Genomic DNA, 13,955 nt, shown 5'->3' with positions numbered 1-13,955 from the left:
CCCAATCCCATTCATGGGTCCCTATGGGGGGGGGGGCTTACTCCTACCTTGGTCCCCAATGCAGGATGGGCTCCCTGCTTTGGGGATGCTCCCATCCTGGTCCCCATCCCCATGAGGGGGTCCCTGCTTTGGGGGTGCTCCCATCCTGGTCCCCATCCCCATAAGGGGGTCCCTGCTTTGGGGGTGCTCCCATCCTGGTCCCCATCCCCATAAGGGGGTCCCTGCTTTGGGGGTGCTCCCATCCTGGTCCCCAGGTCCCCATCCCCTTGAGGGGGGTCCCTGCTTTGGGGATGCTCCCATCCTGGTCCCCATCCCCATGAGGGGGTCCCTGTTTTGGGGATGCTCTCATCCTGGTCCCCATCCCCTTGAGAGGGGGGTCCCTGCTTTGGGGATGCTCCCATCCTGGTCCCCAGGTCCTCATCCCATGAGGGGGTCCCTGCTTTGGGGATGCTCCCACCCTGTTCCCCATCCCCATAAGAGGATCCCTGCTGTCAGATTCATTCCTCCCCATCCTCTCCCCATTCCCCCAGTTGATATCCCCACTTTGGGGGTTACCCCCATCCTTATCCTGCCCCATCCCAGACGTTATCCCCCTTTCAGGACCACATTGAACCCCTATCCCGGATCAGGCGCTGTTCCCGTGCCACCACATCCCGTGCCTCTGCCATCAGTGAACCTTGCCCTGCCTCAGCCCCTTGGACTCTGAGCTGCAGGTGCAAGGGATCCATCACCATCACCACCATCACCACGCTGCCCTATGGAGGTGAGCCCCCCATTTACCCCCTTTACCCCACTCTGGGGTGCCCATATCACCCCTTTGTGCCCCCCTTTGTGCCCACAGGTCCCTAAGAAGCTGGTGAACTCAGTGCAGGGCTGTGCTGAGGATGCTCTGGCCGGGCTGGTGGCCTCCAACCCGGGGCTGCAGCTGCTGCAGGGGCACCGGGTGGCCCTAAGAGCTGACCTGGGGGCCATCCGGGGCCGGGTGGCTCTGCTTTCGGGGGGGGGGGTCCGGACATGAGCCTGCCCATGCAGGTAAGTGCCCCCCCACCCCATGACCTGGTATCCCCCAGCCCGGCTCCGAGCTCCCTGTCCCGTTCCATAGGGTACATAGGGAAAGGGATGCTCACTGGGGTGGTGGTCCCTGTCCTGTTCCATAGGGTACATCGGGAAGGGGATGCTCACTGGGGTCCCTGTCCTGTTCCATAGGGTACATCGGGAAGGGGATGCTCACTGGGGTGGTGGTCCCTGTCCTGTTCCATAGGGTACATCGGGAAGGGGATGCTCACTGGGGTCCCTGTCCTGTTCCATAGGGTACATCGGGAAGGGGATGCTCACTGGGGTCCCTGTCCTGTTCCATAGGGTACATCGGGAAGGGGATGCTCACTGGGGTGGTGGTTCCTGTCCTGTTCCATAGGGTACATTGGGAAGGGGATGCTCACTGGGGTGGTCGTCCCTGTCCCGTCCCATAGGGTACATCGGGAAGGGGATGCTCACTGGGGTGGTGGTCCCTGTCCCATCCCATAGGGTACATTGGGAAGGGGATGCTCACTGGGGTGGTGGTCCCTGTCCCATCCCATAGGGTACATCGGGAAGGGGATGCTCACTGGGGTGGTGGTCCCTGTCCCATCCCATAGGGTACATTGGGAAGGGGATGCTCACTGGGGTGGTGGTCCCTGTCCCGTTCCATAGGGTACATCGGGAAGGGGATGCTCACTGGGGTGGTGGTCCCTGTCCTGTTCCATAGGGTACATTGTTAAGGGGATGCTCACTGGGGTGGTGGTCCCTGTCCTGTTCCATAGGGTACATCGGGAAGGGGATGCTCACTGGGGTGGTGGTCCCTGTCCCATTCCATAGGGTACATCAGGAAGGGGATGCTCACTGGGGTGGTGGTCCCTGTCCCATTCCATAGGGTACATTGGGAAGGGGATGCTCACTGGGGTGGTGGTCCCTGTCCTGTTCCATAGGGTACATCGGGAAGGGGATGCTCACTGGGGTGGTGGTCCCTGTCCTGTTCCATAGGGTACATCGGGAAGGGGATGCTCACTGGGGTGGTGGCTGGAGCCGTCTTCACCTCTCCGGCTGTGGGCAGCATCCTGGCTGCCATCCGGGCCGTGACACAGGCTGGGGCAGGTAGGGATGAGCTTCCAACCCCAACCAGTCCATGATTCCATGTTTCCATAATTCCATAATTCCATGATTCCATAATTCCATGATTTCATGATTCCATAATTCCATAACTCCATAATTTCATAATTCCATGATTCCATAATTCCATAATTCCATAATCCCACAATCCCACAACTGAGCAGTGTTCAGACCCTATCCCCTCGTAAGGAACCACAGAGCTCACAGTTCCCCCCTTCCCAAGCAGAGCACTCCCAATGAACACCCCACTCCCTGGGACACCCCCTCCCCATTACCCCCATCACCCCCTTCCCCTCCCCAACCCCCCCATGACCACAACCCCCATCCCCTGCTCCCCTCCTCCTCCTCCATCCTTCATCCCTCATCCCCCACAGCCGGTACCCTCCTCATCGTCAAGAACTACACCGGGGACCGGCTGAGCTTCGGGCTGGCACTGGAGCGGGCACGGGCAATGGGAGCCGATGTGCGCATGGTGGTGGTGGGTGATGACACTGCCTTTGCCATGCCCAAGAAAGCCGGACGCCGAGGGCTCTGCGGCACCATCCTCGTCCATAAGGTTGAGATCCAATGGGACTCTGCGGCCGGGATCCTATGGGATGTGGGATGTGTTGGTCCTCACCCCTTGTCCCCATTGCAGATCGCAGGAGCTCTGGCTGAGGCCGGAGCCAGCTTGGATGTGATCGTGGAGAAGGTGTCAGCGGCTACCAAAGGCTTGGGTAGGGATGTGGGATCCTTTGGTGTTCCTTAGGGGATGCGGAGCCACATCCCTGGCAAAGCAGAGCCCCCCCATCCCTCCCCACACAGGCACCCTGGGGCTCAGCTTGTCCCCATGCAGCGTTCCCGGCTCCAAGCCCACTTTCCAGCTGGCTGCTGATGAGATGGAGCTGGGCCTGGGTGAGGAGCTGCCCCCAACCCCATATCCCAGTGCCCCCCATTCCCTATGGGAGAGGTATCCCTTGGTGCTGGAGGTGGCCACAGCATGGGCTGATGCTGTCCTGTCTCCATAGGGATCCATGGTGAGGCAGGAGTGCGCAGGATGAAGGTGAGCGGGGTACCCCCATAATGGTCTCCAGACCCCCCCTTCTTCCCTCAATATCTCCCCATTATCCCCTATTACCCCCCAGATGCTGACAGCGGATGAAGCAGTGGAGATGATGCTGACCCACATGACAGACCCCTCCAATGCCTCCCACCTCCCCCTGAGCCCCGGTGAGCCCCATTCACCCCCCAACTCCCCCCCCCAGACCCCATAAGGGTCTCATTCTGCTCCCCCCCTGCAGGAGCCTCAGTGGTGCTGGTGGTGAACAACCTGGGGGGTTTATCCTGCCTGGAGCTCAGCATCATGGCTGGGGCTGCCGTGCGCTGCTTGGGTGAGTACTGGGGGGTCCATCCCCTGCTCCTGCTGCTCCTGTGGCTCATGGACCACTTCCCATGGATACAGAGAGAAGAGGGATCAGCATCACCAGGGTGCTGGTGGGATCCTTCATGACGGCGCTGGAGATGGCCGGGGTGTCCCTCACCCTCATGCTGGTGGATGAGGAGCTGCTGGGGCTCATTGGTGGGTGCTGGTCCCAGGTGATGGGGATGCTCAGGACCCACAGCATCCGGTGTGGTCCTGAGTGGGGTGACACCAACACTCACCTCCTGCCTCTCCAGATGCCAAAACCACGGCCATGGCATGGCCCAATGTAGCCACAGCGCCTGCAACAAGCCATAGACAGGAGCTGCCAGCACCGAAGGAGGGAGCAGGGACCGTGCAGGATGAGACCAGCTCCGGTGGGGCAGCATGAATCCCTTAGGAACCATCACCTCCCGTGCCTTGGTTTCCCTGTATCCATAGGGATGAGCAGGGCGATGCCTCCTCCTGCAGGGCCTGATGCAGCACGGGTGCAGAGGGTGCTGGAGCTGGTGTCCAGCACCCTGCTGGCCATGCAGGATAGGCTCAATGAGCTGGACCGACAGGCAGGAGATGGGGACTGCGGCCACACACATGCTCGGGCTGCTCGAGGTGGGTGCTGGGGATGTGGGGCTGGGAGTTATGGGGAGGGGGCACGGCAGGGATCACCTCCTGGGATGGGGTCTTCCCTTTATGGGTCCCTGCATCCCTTATCCCAAGCCCCTATAGGAACCCAGTGTCAGCTGCCCCAAGGCATTGGGGGGGTCTCCTTGTCCCCATGCCCCCCCCAGGATCCAAGGGCTCCATCCCAACCTGTTCCCATCTCATCCCTGCAGCCATCCAGGAGTGGGTCCGTGCCCAGCCCCCCCCCACAGCCCCAGCCCAGCTCCTGTCAGCCCTGGCTGACCTCCTGCTGGAGAAGATGGGGGGCTCCTCTGGTGTGGTGAGTACATGGGGGGGACAGGAGGGGACCTCACCCCCCCACTGTGACACCAGCCGGACCCTCATTCCCAGTATCCCACAGCTCTATGGGCTCTTCCTGACAGCGGCTGCACAGCCCCTGCTCCGCAGCACTGGGCTCCCAGCATGGGCTGATGCCATGGATGCAGGCATTGAAGCCATGCAGAGGTGAGTGAGCAGGGATATGGGATATCCCCCCCCCGGACCTTGTACAGGGTCCCACTGAGCCTCTCCTGCATCCCACACAGGTATGGGGGTGCTGCACCGGGGGACAGGACAATGGTGAGTGCTGTGTCCCAGGGATGCACTTGGGGGGGGTCCCTAGCACATGAGGGATGTGGAGCTGATGGAGTGAGGCCATGGGGATGATGGGAGGGCTCTGGAGCCAGACTGGGAGAGCTGGGCTGGGGCAAGAGAAGGCTCCTGAAGGGGAGACCTGAGAGCAGCTCCAGTGCCTAAAGGGGCTGCAGGAAAGCTGGAGAGGGGCTTGGGACAAGGGATGTAGGGACAGGCCAAGGGGAATGGCTTGAACCTGCCCAAGAGAGGGGAGACTGAGCTGAGCTCTGAGGCAGAAGCTGTTCCCTGGGAGGGTGCTGAGGCGCTGGCACAGGGTGCCCAGAGAAGCTGTGGCTGCCCCATCCCTGGCAGTGCTCAAGGCCAGGTTGGACACAGGGGCTTGGAGCAGCTGCTCCATGGGAAGGGGTTGGGGTTGGAGCTGGAGGAGCTTTAAGCTCCCTTCATCCCACCCCATTCCATGACTCCATGTGGGGCAGAGCCCCAATCCAGGCTGCTCCCAGCCAGCTCTCAACCCATTCCCTATCTCTCCAGCTGGACTCTCTGTGTGCTGCAGCCCAAGCTCTGCACTCCCTGCGCAGCCCTGGTGCCACCCTGCTGCCCGTGCTGACCAACGCTGTGCAGGTACCATAGGGGGGGATCCCAGCATGGGGCTGGCTTGGGAATGGGGTTGGGAATCCCTTTGGTGTCCTGCTCCATCCCATTATCCCTGTCAGAGCGCGGAGGCAGCAGCAGAGGCCACCAAGCACATGGAGGCTGGTGCAGGCAGAGCCAGTTACATCAGCTCAGCACCACTGCTGCAGCCGGACCCAGGGGCTGTGGCTGTGGCTGCTGTGCTCAAGGCGGTGCTGGAGGGGCTGCGGAGCTGAGGGGGGGGCTGCACCCCACTTATACCCCCCCATCCCATCAATAAACCTCTGTGGTCCTCATAAGGCTGTTGCAGAGCTCCCATTCCCAATGGGAGCAGTGGGATGCAGTGGGATGCAGTGGGAACAGGGATCCTGTGCTTCCTCATCACTGAGGAAGGAAGCTTCTGGGCTGGGCACGAGCTCAGCACCAGGCTGACCACAGGGCTCACATGGCCCCAAGCACGGGGCTTGGGGGTGACTTGGGGGGGGAAGGCAGAAAGAAGAAGGAAGGGATGGGGCCAGCATTGGGATCTGCTCCTCTGGTCCCCAATGTTCCCATCCCGGCTCCTGTGGTCCCCATTGTTCCCATCCCAGCTCCTCCGGTCCCCACTGCTCCCATCCCAGCTCCTCCAGTCCCCACTGTTCCCATCCCAGCTCCTCCAGTCCCCACTGTTCCCATCCCGGCTCCTGTGTCCCCACTGTTCCCATCCCAGCTCCTGTGGCCCCACTGCTCCCATCCCAGCTCCTCCAGTCCCCACTGTTCCCATCCCGGCTCCTCCAGTCCCCACTGTTCCCATCCTACCTCCTGTGGCCCCACTGCTCCCATCCCAGCTCCTCCAGTCCCCACTGCTCCCATCCCGGCTCCTCCAGTCCCCACTGTTCCCATCCCAGCTCCTCCAGTCCCCACTGTTCCCATCCCAGCTCCTCCAGCCCCACATTGTCCCCATGGATGCGGATGCAGAAGCCAGTGCTTTATTACATGGCCTGGAGGGCCCTGGGAGGCTTCTGGGCTGGTCCCACCACTGTGGGGTGCAGGGAGAGGCACCTTGGTGAAGGGCAAGGCACAGGGTGAGGGTTCCTGCATCCCCACCAGGCACATGGATGCTCCTCCAGCAGCTCCAGGGGCTGCCTTGAGCTGGTCTGGAACACACCAAGATCCAGGTGGGAGATTCCAGCCCCATGGAAGCACAAGGATGGAGGCAGGAGCATCCCCCTGTGGCTGCCCTCATCCTGCACCAGGCCATAAAGGGGGCAAAGAGATGTCCCCATGGCTGCAGCATCTGCAAGGGAGCTGAGCGTGTTCCTGCCTTGGATTTGGGAGCGTTGGGTGCAGGACAAGGTGATGGGCATGAGCAGGGCCAGCTGGGAAGAGCTGGGATCCAGACCTCGGGGCTGGGATCCTGGGAATGGCAGGGATATACCTCGGCTGCTCCAGCAATGCAGGCAGGGGAGTGATGGACTTCCAGAGCTCGGGAATGGCAGGGATAGACCTCGGCTGCTCCAGCAGTGCAGGCAGGGAAGCGATGGATCCACAGCTCAGGAATGGCAGGGATAGACCTCGGCTGCTCCATCGGCATCAGCGCTCGGCAGCGAGCAGTGGCTGTGGGGAGGACAGGGCTGAGCCCCACATCCCTTGGGATGTAATGGGAAGCAGGACCCCCAAAGCCACCCCATAACAGAGCCGGTACCTGACGGGAATCGGGGCAGGAAGCATCCGGACGCTTCCAACTCGGCCGGGCCAGGGCACTCAGCACCAGCACCGCGAAGAGCAGGATGAGGAGCCCCAGGGTGTTGGCAAAGACGGCTTCAGGAGGCAGGAGCTTGTACTGCTCTGTCCCGTTCTTCCTTTGGAGAGGGGGAAAGAGCCCAGAGCTGTCCTGGATGTGCCCAAGCTCTGCTCCAAGCCCTGGAGCAGGGAGCAGAGCAGGGAATTGCCCATTTTCCCTTTGGATCCAGGGCTTGGATTCACTCTGGATCCCATTGGAGACCCAAAGCTCTCTCCCCAACCCATAATGATGCTCACAGGCTGAAGAAGAGCTTCTCATTGATGCCTGACACGCAGGAGGCTGCAGCCAGCAGCAGGATGATGGAGCCGAAGAAGACGTGGATGGGTTTGTAGAGCCCACGGAGCCAGGCAGGAGCCCAGGGCAGCAGGAAGGTGCTGAGCCCAGCCAGCCACTGTGGATGGGAGTGAGGATGAGGAGGACAGGGAGCAGGGATGGAGAGAGCTGGGATGGAGAGAGCTGGGATGCAGGGAGCAGGGATACAGGGAGCAGGGATGCAGGGATGCAGGGAGCAGGGATGCAGGGAGCAGGGATGCAGGGATGCAGGGAGCAGGGATGCAGGGAGCAGGGATGCAGGGAGCTGGGATGCAGGGAGCAGGGATACAGGGAGCAGGGATGCAGGGATGCAGGGAGCTGAGATGCAGGGATGCAGGGATGCAGGGAGCAGGGATGCAGGGAGATGGGATGCAGGGAGCTGGGATGCAGGGATGCAGGGATGCAGGGAGCAGGGATGCAGGGAGCAGGGATGGAGGGATGCAGGGATGCAGGGAGCAGGGATGCAGGGAGCTGGGATGCAGGGATGCAGGGAGCAGGGATGCAGGGAGCAGGGATGCAGGGATGCAGGGAGCAGGGATGCAGGGATGCAGGGAGCAGGGATGCAGGGAGATGGGATGCAGGGAGCAGGGATGCAGGGATGCAGGGAGCAGGGATGCAGGGAGCAGGGATGGAGGGAGCTGGGATGCAGGGATGCAGGGAGCAGGGATGCAGGGAGCAGGGATGCAGGGATGCAGGGAGCAAGGATGCAGGGATGCAGGGAGCAGGGATGCAGGGAACAGGGATGCAGGGATGCAGGGAGCAGGGATGCAGGGATACAGGGATGCAGGGAGCAGGGATGCAGGGAGCTGGGATGCAGGGAGCAGGGATGCAGGGATACAGGGAGCAGGGATGCAGGGAGCAGGGATGCAGGGATGCAGGGAGCAGGGATGCAGGGAGCTGGGATGCAGGGAGCAGGGATGCAGGGATGCAGGGAGCAGGGATACAGGGAGCAGGGATGCAGGGATGCAGGGAGCTGGGATGCAGGGAGCAGGGATGCAGGGAGCAGGGATGCAGGGTGCAGGGATACAGGGATGCAGGGAGCAGGGATGCAGGGAGCAGGGAAGCAGGGAGCTGGGATGCAGGGAGCAGGGATACAGGGATGCAGGGAGCAGGGATGCAGAGAGCAGGGATGCAGGGAGCTGGGATGCAGGGAGCAGGGATGCAGGGATGCAGGGAGCAGGATCATCACCCACCTGGCAGCAGAAGAGCAGGACGGTGACCAAACCCAACCAGCTGTGCAGGGAGTACATATTGGGGGTGCCATGGTCATTATGGAAGCGGAACACGGCCACTAAGCCCAGCACAGCCAAGGTGAAGGCTGCCAGGGCCAGGCAGCCATGCAGCACCTTCCAGGGCAGCTTGGGACCGCTCCAGGATGCGGGCAGGCGATAGACCAGGGATGCTATGGGGCGAGAAGGTCAGGACAGCACCGCAATGGGGCAGCATCACCCCACAGAGCCCCACTTACCTGCCCCATAGAGCACCACCATGCCCGTGACCATGAGCACCGGGTGCCAGTTGAACATCTGGGTGCTGCCATCCCAAGCGAAGCCCCCGCGCCAGTATTGGCACCAGGCACTGACGAAGGCCACGCACATGGAGCCCAGCAGGCCCAGGAGGAGGCAGAAGGGCAGGAAAGGCACATCCAGCATCTTCCCAATGGGATGCGGGCACCTAGGGAATAGCAAGGCAAGGGGGAACTGTGGGGTGGCTCCAAGCCCGGTTGCTCCCTGCATCCCTGCTCCCTGCATCCCTGCATCCCTGCTCCTGCATCCCAGCTCCCTGCATCCCAGCTCCCTGCATCCCTGCTCCCTGCATCCCAGCTCCCTGCATCACTCCCTGCATCCCTGCTCCCTGCATCCCTGCCCCCTGCATCCCTGCTCCTGCATCCCTGCTCCTGCATCCCTGCTCCCTGCATCCCTGCTCCCTGTGTCCCTGCATCCCTGCTCTCTGCTTCCCAGCTCCCTGCATCCCAGCTCCCTGCTCCCTGCATCCCAGCTCCATGCATCCCTGCCCCCTGCATCCCTGCATCCCAGGGAATGATGCCAGGGCTGGAGCCTGGCACAGGCAGGGGCAGAGCAGCCCCTATACCCTATGGGTACCCAGCATTAAGGGCATCCCAATGGGTCTCTCCTATACCCCCCTATATTGTCCTCAGCACCCCATTGAGATGCTCCCCTCCCTCTTATACACACTTAGACCCCCCAAAGCTGCACCCTAATGGGGTGAGCCCCATCCCCACCATAGGGCTCACCCCACCTGGAAGCAAAGCATCGATCCCATACCCTCATCCTGGCAGCCCCAGCATCACCCCTGGCCCCATAGGGGTACAGGGGGACCCACGGGCAGCACCCATCGAGGTACCTGCTCTATGGCCGGGTCCTGCCCTCAGCCTGTGGGGCTCCCAGCGTGACCCGGAGCTCATTTGCATGCTCATTTGCATCTGCCTCCAGCAATGGCTATTTCGGGCCCGGCCCGGGGCGGGGACGGCCCCATCCTGCCCCACAGCAGCCGCCCCATGGGGTGGGAGCCGGCCCCACAGCAGGGGATGGGGAGCAGGAGCTCGGGCACCCATTGTTGGGGGCACTGCAGTGGGCACAGCGGTGCTGAGCTGCCCCATGGCACCCATAGAGCATGGGAATTGGGGCTGGCCCCATGGCACCCACAGAGCATGGGGATCGGGGCTGCCCCATGGCACCCATAGAGCATGGGGATCAGGGCTACCCCATGGCTGCCCCATGGTACCCATACAGCATGGGGATTGGGGCTGCCCCATGACACCCATACAGCATGGGGATCGGGGCTGCCCCATGGCACCCACAGAGCATGGGAATTGGGGCTGGCCCCATGGCTGCCCCATGGCACCCCCAGAGCATGGGGATCGGGGCTGCCCCATGGCACCCACAGAGCATGGGGATTGGGGCTGCCCCATGGCTGCCCCATGGCACCCCCAGAGCCTGGGGATCGGGGCTGCCCCATGGCACCCACAGGGCATGGGGATCGCGGCTGGCCCCATGGCTGCCCCATGACACACCCAGAGCATGGGGATCGCGGCTGCCCCATGGCTGCCCCATGGCACCCACAGAGCATGGGGACCAGGGCTGCCCCATAGCCCCTATAACACCGGGTCCCCGGTCCCTGCCCCACTGCCCCCCCGGTACCTCTCCCCCTCCGCCCCGCCGGGCGCCTCCATCGTGACCGGCGCCGCTGCCCCCGCTGGTGGCACCGAGCCCGCTCCGCCGAGGCCCCGGTGACCAACGAGAGCGGCGGCCAGAGCGGCCCCAGCGCGGCCCCAGCGCGGCCCTTCTAGCACGCACTTCCGCTTCCGCCTCGGTGGCCGCGCCGTTGCTGTGGAGACGGAAGATGGCGGTCGCAGGTCAGCGCCCATAGGAGCCTATGGGGTTCCTATAGGGGACAAGGGGGGCACACAGCGGCACCCCGAGTCCGGTACTACCGGTGTGTGCGCTCCGGGCAGCGGGGGGGGGGGGGGGGGGGGGGGGGGGGGTTTGGGTGTGTCCGGTGGGGCTGCGGCCTCCTTAGGGGGGTCCGGGGGGTGTGAGGGGTGTTGGGGCCGTGTAAAGGGGGTGCTCGTCCCCGTTATCCCCTTATCCCATCCCTATGGGTAGGGGGGATCCCCCTCATTGCCCCAAGCACCCCCTTACTGCTCCATTGGCAGCGCTGGGGCTCCCTGGTGTCCTCAGGGCTGGGATGGGGAAGGAGCTGCCTGAGTCTGAGCCCTGCGTGGGCCTCGGGGGGGGGAATGGGCACTGGGGAGGCTGCAGCTCCAATCCTGTGCTCAGCTCTGGGCCCCTCACTGCAAGAGAGACCTTGAGGGGCTGGATGGGGCCAGAGAAGGGCAATGGAGCTGGAGCAGGGCCTGGAGCACAAGAGATGGGGAAGGGCTGAGGGAGCTGCGGGGTTCAGATGGAGAAGAGAAGGCTCAGGGGGGACCTGATGGCTCCAAGTGCCTGAGAGGAGGATGGAGCCAGGAGGGGCTGAGCTCTGCTCCCAAGGAACAAGGGATGGGACAAGAGGAAACAGCCTCGAGCTGCACCAGGGCAGGTTTAGATGGAGCTGAGGAACAATTCCTGCCCCACAGGGTGCTCAGCCATTGGAACAGGCTGCCCAGGGCAGGGCTGCAGGCACCGGCCCTGCAAGTGCTCACACACCCCATAGACAGGGCCTCAGTGCCATGGGGTCAGGGTTAGGTTTAGGGTTAGGGGCTTCACCAAACCAAACCTCTGCCCCCCTCCAGCTCCTGCCAATGGGAAGCAGCAGCTCTGAGCCCCTCATCTCCACGCCATGAGCTGCCTTTGCCTCTGGGGACGCTGGAGCTGAGAGCCCCAAACCCAAGGGGAGGAGGATGCTCCAGACCAGCAACTACAGCCTGGTGCTGTTCCTGCAGTTCCTGCTCCTCTTCTACGACCTCTTTGTCAACTCCTTCTCGGAGCTGCTCCGCACAGCTCCTGCCGTCCAGCTCGTCCTCTTCATGTGAGTGCCTGCAGTGGGGCTGTGAGCACCACAGTGGGATAGGGAGGTTGGGATCTCACCATGTCCCTCTCCTCCTGCAGCATCCAGGACATCGCTATTCTCTTCAATGTCATCATCGTCTTCCTCATGTTCTTCAACACCTTCGTCTTCCAGGCTGGGCTGGTCAATCTGCTCTTCCACAAGTTCAAGGGGACCATCCTGCTGTCTGCAGCCTACCTGGGGCTCAGCATCTCCTTCCACGTGTGGGTTATGGTAGGTTCCTCCTGAGGGTGGGCAGCACAACCCATGGCTTCCTTCAGCCCCTCTGTCATGAGAGGAAGACCATCATCTACCCAGCAGGGCAGTTTGGTGTCCCCCCATTGGCATCAGGCTGGAAGGAGGGAGCTGCCCCATCCCAGCCCCTTTCCTAAAGGCTGTAAAATCCTCTTCCCCCCCCCCCCCCCCCCCCCCCCAGGGAAAGCAGCTCCAGCGCTGTGCTGGTATGGGATAATCCCTGCTGAGGGCTGGGACAGCAGCTCCTGCTTTACCTGGGGTTAATCCCCAGCAAACACCAGTGCTCAGAGCCTGGGGACAGCCATGTCCCTGATGGCACTGGGCAGCCCTGAGGGCTCTCAGGGGGTCCTGGCTCTCTCGAAGCAGCATCTTCCCTTTTCCTCCCCAAATAAACTCCCTCTTATCCCCATCCCCTGAAGAAGCAGCCCCATGCCCTGCCCAGCCCCTGGGCATCCTCCTCCATGGGGTCTCATCCCCCTCCATCCTCAGGGTGAGGGTCTCTCCTCACCCCATTGCCCTGGGGGGCTGGAGCAGCCACGTTGGTGCTGCCCACACCCCCAGGCAGGGATTGACAGGGGATTTGCAGGGATCTGAAGCAGGAATAGGTCCTGGCTCACTGGCGAAATCCCCTGAGCTGCTTAACCTTTGGCATGGGGGTGCCCCCAAAGTGATGGAGCTGCTCCCATAGGAGCCAGGCTGAGAGAGCTGGGCTGGGGCAGCCTGGACAAGAGAAGGCTCCTGAAGGGGAGAGCCCAGAGCAGCTCCAGTGCCTGAAGGGGCTGCAGGAAAGCTGGAGAGGGGCTTGGGACAAGGGATGTAGGGACAGGCCAAGGAGAATGGCTTGAACCTGCCCAAGAGAGGGGAGACTGAGCTGAGCTCTGAGGCAGAAGCTGTTCCCTGGGAGGGTGCTGAGGCGCTGGCACAGGGTGCCCAGAGAAGCTGTGGCTGCCCCATCCCTGGCAGTGCTCAAGGCCAGGTTGGACACAGGGGCTTGGAGCAAGCTGCTCCAGTGGAAGGGGTTGGGATTGGAGCTGGATGGGGTTTAAGCTCCTTCATCCCACCCCATTCCATGCCTTCACTCCTGTCCATGCCCAGAACCTGCGCTGGCGCGACTCCAGCCGCTTCGTGTGGACCGAAGGCCTCCAGACCCTCTTTGTGTTCCAGCGCCTGGGTAAGCCTGGGGCTCACAGAGCCCTGCTGGGGTCCTTCTGCTTTTGGGGTGCTCCTGGGGATGAAGGTGGGTGCTCACCCTCACACTCCTCTTCCTCCCTCCCACAGCGGCCGTGCTCTACTGCTACTTCTACAAGAGGACTGCAGTGCATCTGGGGGATCCCCTCTTCTACCAGGACTCCCTATGGCTGCGTAAGGAGTTTGAGCAGTTCCGGGGCTGATGGTTCCCCTCCGGCTCCTCAGCACCTCCTGGTTCCCAGTGGGGCAGCTCCACCTCAGCCTCTCCGTCCTCACTGGTACCAGCACCTCAGGTGGATGCCAGGAGCCAATGGGAATGCTCATCTGCATCCCACTGTGCATCAGGATGCAGCCGCATCCCTTGCTGGGACTCAAGTGGTTTTGTAATTAGTAAAGAAATAAATGAGCTGTGTTTTCCAATGCTGATCCCCCCCTTGCTCTGGGCTCTTCCCTCCTTCCCATTCACTCTCTGCACCCCAA

General features: G+C 62.6%; 3 protein-coding genes across 4 annotated transcripts; 2 read left to right on the top strand and 1 right to left on the bottom strand.

Annotated features, from left to right (window-relative positions):
* The first annotated feature begins 604 nt into the window (after nt 1-604).
* Nucleotides 605-5,700, top strand: TKFC (triokinase and FMN cyclase). Its single transcript, XM_034061615.1, has 17 exons — nt 605-763; nt 842-1,032; nt 2,020-2,130; nt 2,520-2,701; nt 2,783-2,861; nt 2,950-3,039; nt 3,153-3,187; nt 3,270-3,354; nt 3,426-3,515; nt 3,587-3,703; nt 3,802-3,921; nt 4,016-4,153; nt 4,378-4,484; nt 4,566-4,669; nt 4,750-4,783; nt 5,330-5,419; nt 5,512-5,700. Exons 3-17 carry the CDS (start codon nt 2,037-2,039, stop codon nt 5,662-5,664), a joined length of 1,518 nt encoding a protein of 505 aa, XP_033917506.1. The 5' UTR covers nt 605-763; nt 842-1,032; nt 2,020-2,036; the 3' UTR covers nt 5,665-5,700.
* A 674-nt stretch (nt 5,701-6,374) lies between these two features.
* CYB561A3 (cytochrome b561 family member A3) lies at nt 6,375-10,804 on the bottom strand. 2 transcript variants are annotated; one of them, XM_034061569.1, is made up of 6 exons: nt 10,685-10,804; nt 8,992-9,197; nt 8,717-8,925; nt 7,448-7,602; nt 7,113-7,269; nt 6,375-7,024 (listed from the first exon to the last, which is right to left on the bottom strand). In XM_034061569.1, the coding sequence occupies exons 1-6, from the start codon at nt 10,714-10,716 to the stop codon at nt 7,001-7,003; spliced, it is 783 nt and encodes a 260-aa protein (XP_033917460.1). In that variant the 5' UTR covers nt 10,717-10,804; the 3' UTR covers nt 6,375-7,000. The 2 variants fall into 2 exon arrangements, with proteins under 2 accessions (XP_033917460.1, XP_033917461.1); XM_034061570.1 differs by lacking the exon at nt 10,685-10,804 and adding an exon at nt 9,888-9,916.
* Nucleotides 10,805-11,777: 973 nt separating this feature from the next.
* On the top strand, nt 11,778-13,904 carry TMEM138 (transmembrane protein 138). The gene is made up of 4 exons (XM_034061588.1): nt 11,778-12,014; nt 12,095-12,266; nt 13,383-13,458; nt 13,566-13,904. The coding sequence occupies exons 1-4, from the start codon at nt 11,887-11,889 to the stop codon at nt 13,676-13,678; spliced, it is 489 nt and encodes a 162-aa protein (XP_033917479.1). The 5' UTR covers nt 11,778-11,886; the 3' UTR covers nt 13,679-13,904.
* Nucleotides 13,905-13,955: the final 51 nt, after the last annotated feature.

This window comes from Melopsittacus undulatus, chromosome 4, assembly GCF_012275295.1.
Source record: "Melopsittacus undulatus isolate bMelUnd1 chromosome 4, bMelUnd1.mat.Z, whole genome shotgun sequence".
Classification (NCBI taxonomy): Eukaryota; Metazoa; Chordata; class Aves; order Psittaciformes; family Psittaculidae; genus Melopsittacus; species Melopsittacus undulatus.
The sequence above is the reverse complement of the archived record's forward strand: the minus strand, read 5'-3'. Positions and strand labels throughout refer to the sequence as shown.

Excerpts from the sequence above, each read along its gene's own strand:
- TKFC (XM_034061615.1), top strand. The coding sequence starts at position 2,037 with ATGCTCACTGGGGTGGTGGCTGGAGCCGTCTTCACCTCTCCGGCTGTG. Across the intron at positions 2,131-2,519 it reads CGTGACACAGGCTGGGGCAG|CCGGTACCCTCCTCATCGTC; the intron begins GTAGGGATGAGC and ends CATCCCCCACAG. Across the intron at positions 3,188-3,269 it reads CAGGAGTGCGCAGGATGAAG|ATGCTGACAGCGGATGAAGC; the intron begins GTGAGCGGGGTA and ends ATTACCCCCCAG.
- CYB561A3 (XM_034061569.1), bottom strand. The coding sequence starts at position 10,716 with ATGGAGGCGCCCGGCGGGGCGGAGGGGGAGAG. Across the intron at positions 9,198-10,684 it reads GGCGGGGCGGAGGGGGAGAG|GTGCCCGCATCCCATTGGGA; the intron begins GTACCGGGGGGG and ends GCTATTCCCTAG. Across the intron at positions 8,926-8,991 it reads GGTGGTGCTCTATGGGGCAG|CATCCCTGGTCTATCGCCTG; the intron begins GTAAGTGGGGCT and ends CTCGCCCCATAG.
- TMEM138 (XM_034061588.1), top strand. The coding sequence starts at position 11,887 with ATGCTCCAGACCAGCAACTACAGCCTGGTGCTGTTCCTGCAGTTCCTG. Across the intron at positions 12,015-12,094 it reads GTCCAGCTCGTCCTCTTCAT|CATCCAGGACATCGCTATTC; the intron begins GTGAGTGCCTGC and ends CTCCTCCTGCAG. Across the intron at positions 13,459-13,565 it reads CTTTGTGTTCCAGCGCCTGG|CGGCCGTGCTCTACTGCTAC; the intron begins GTAAGCCTGGGG and ends TCCCTCCCACAG.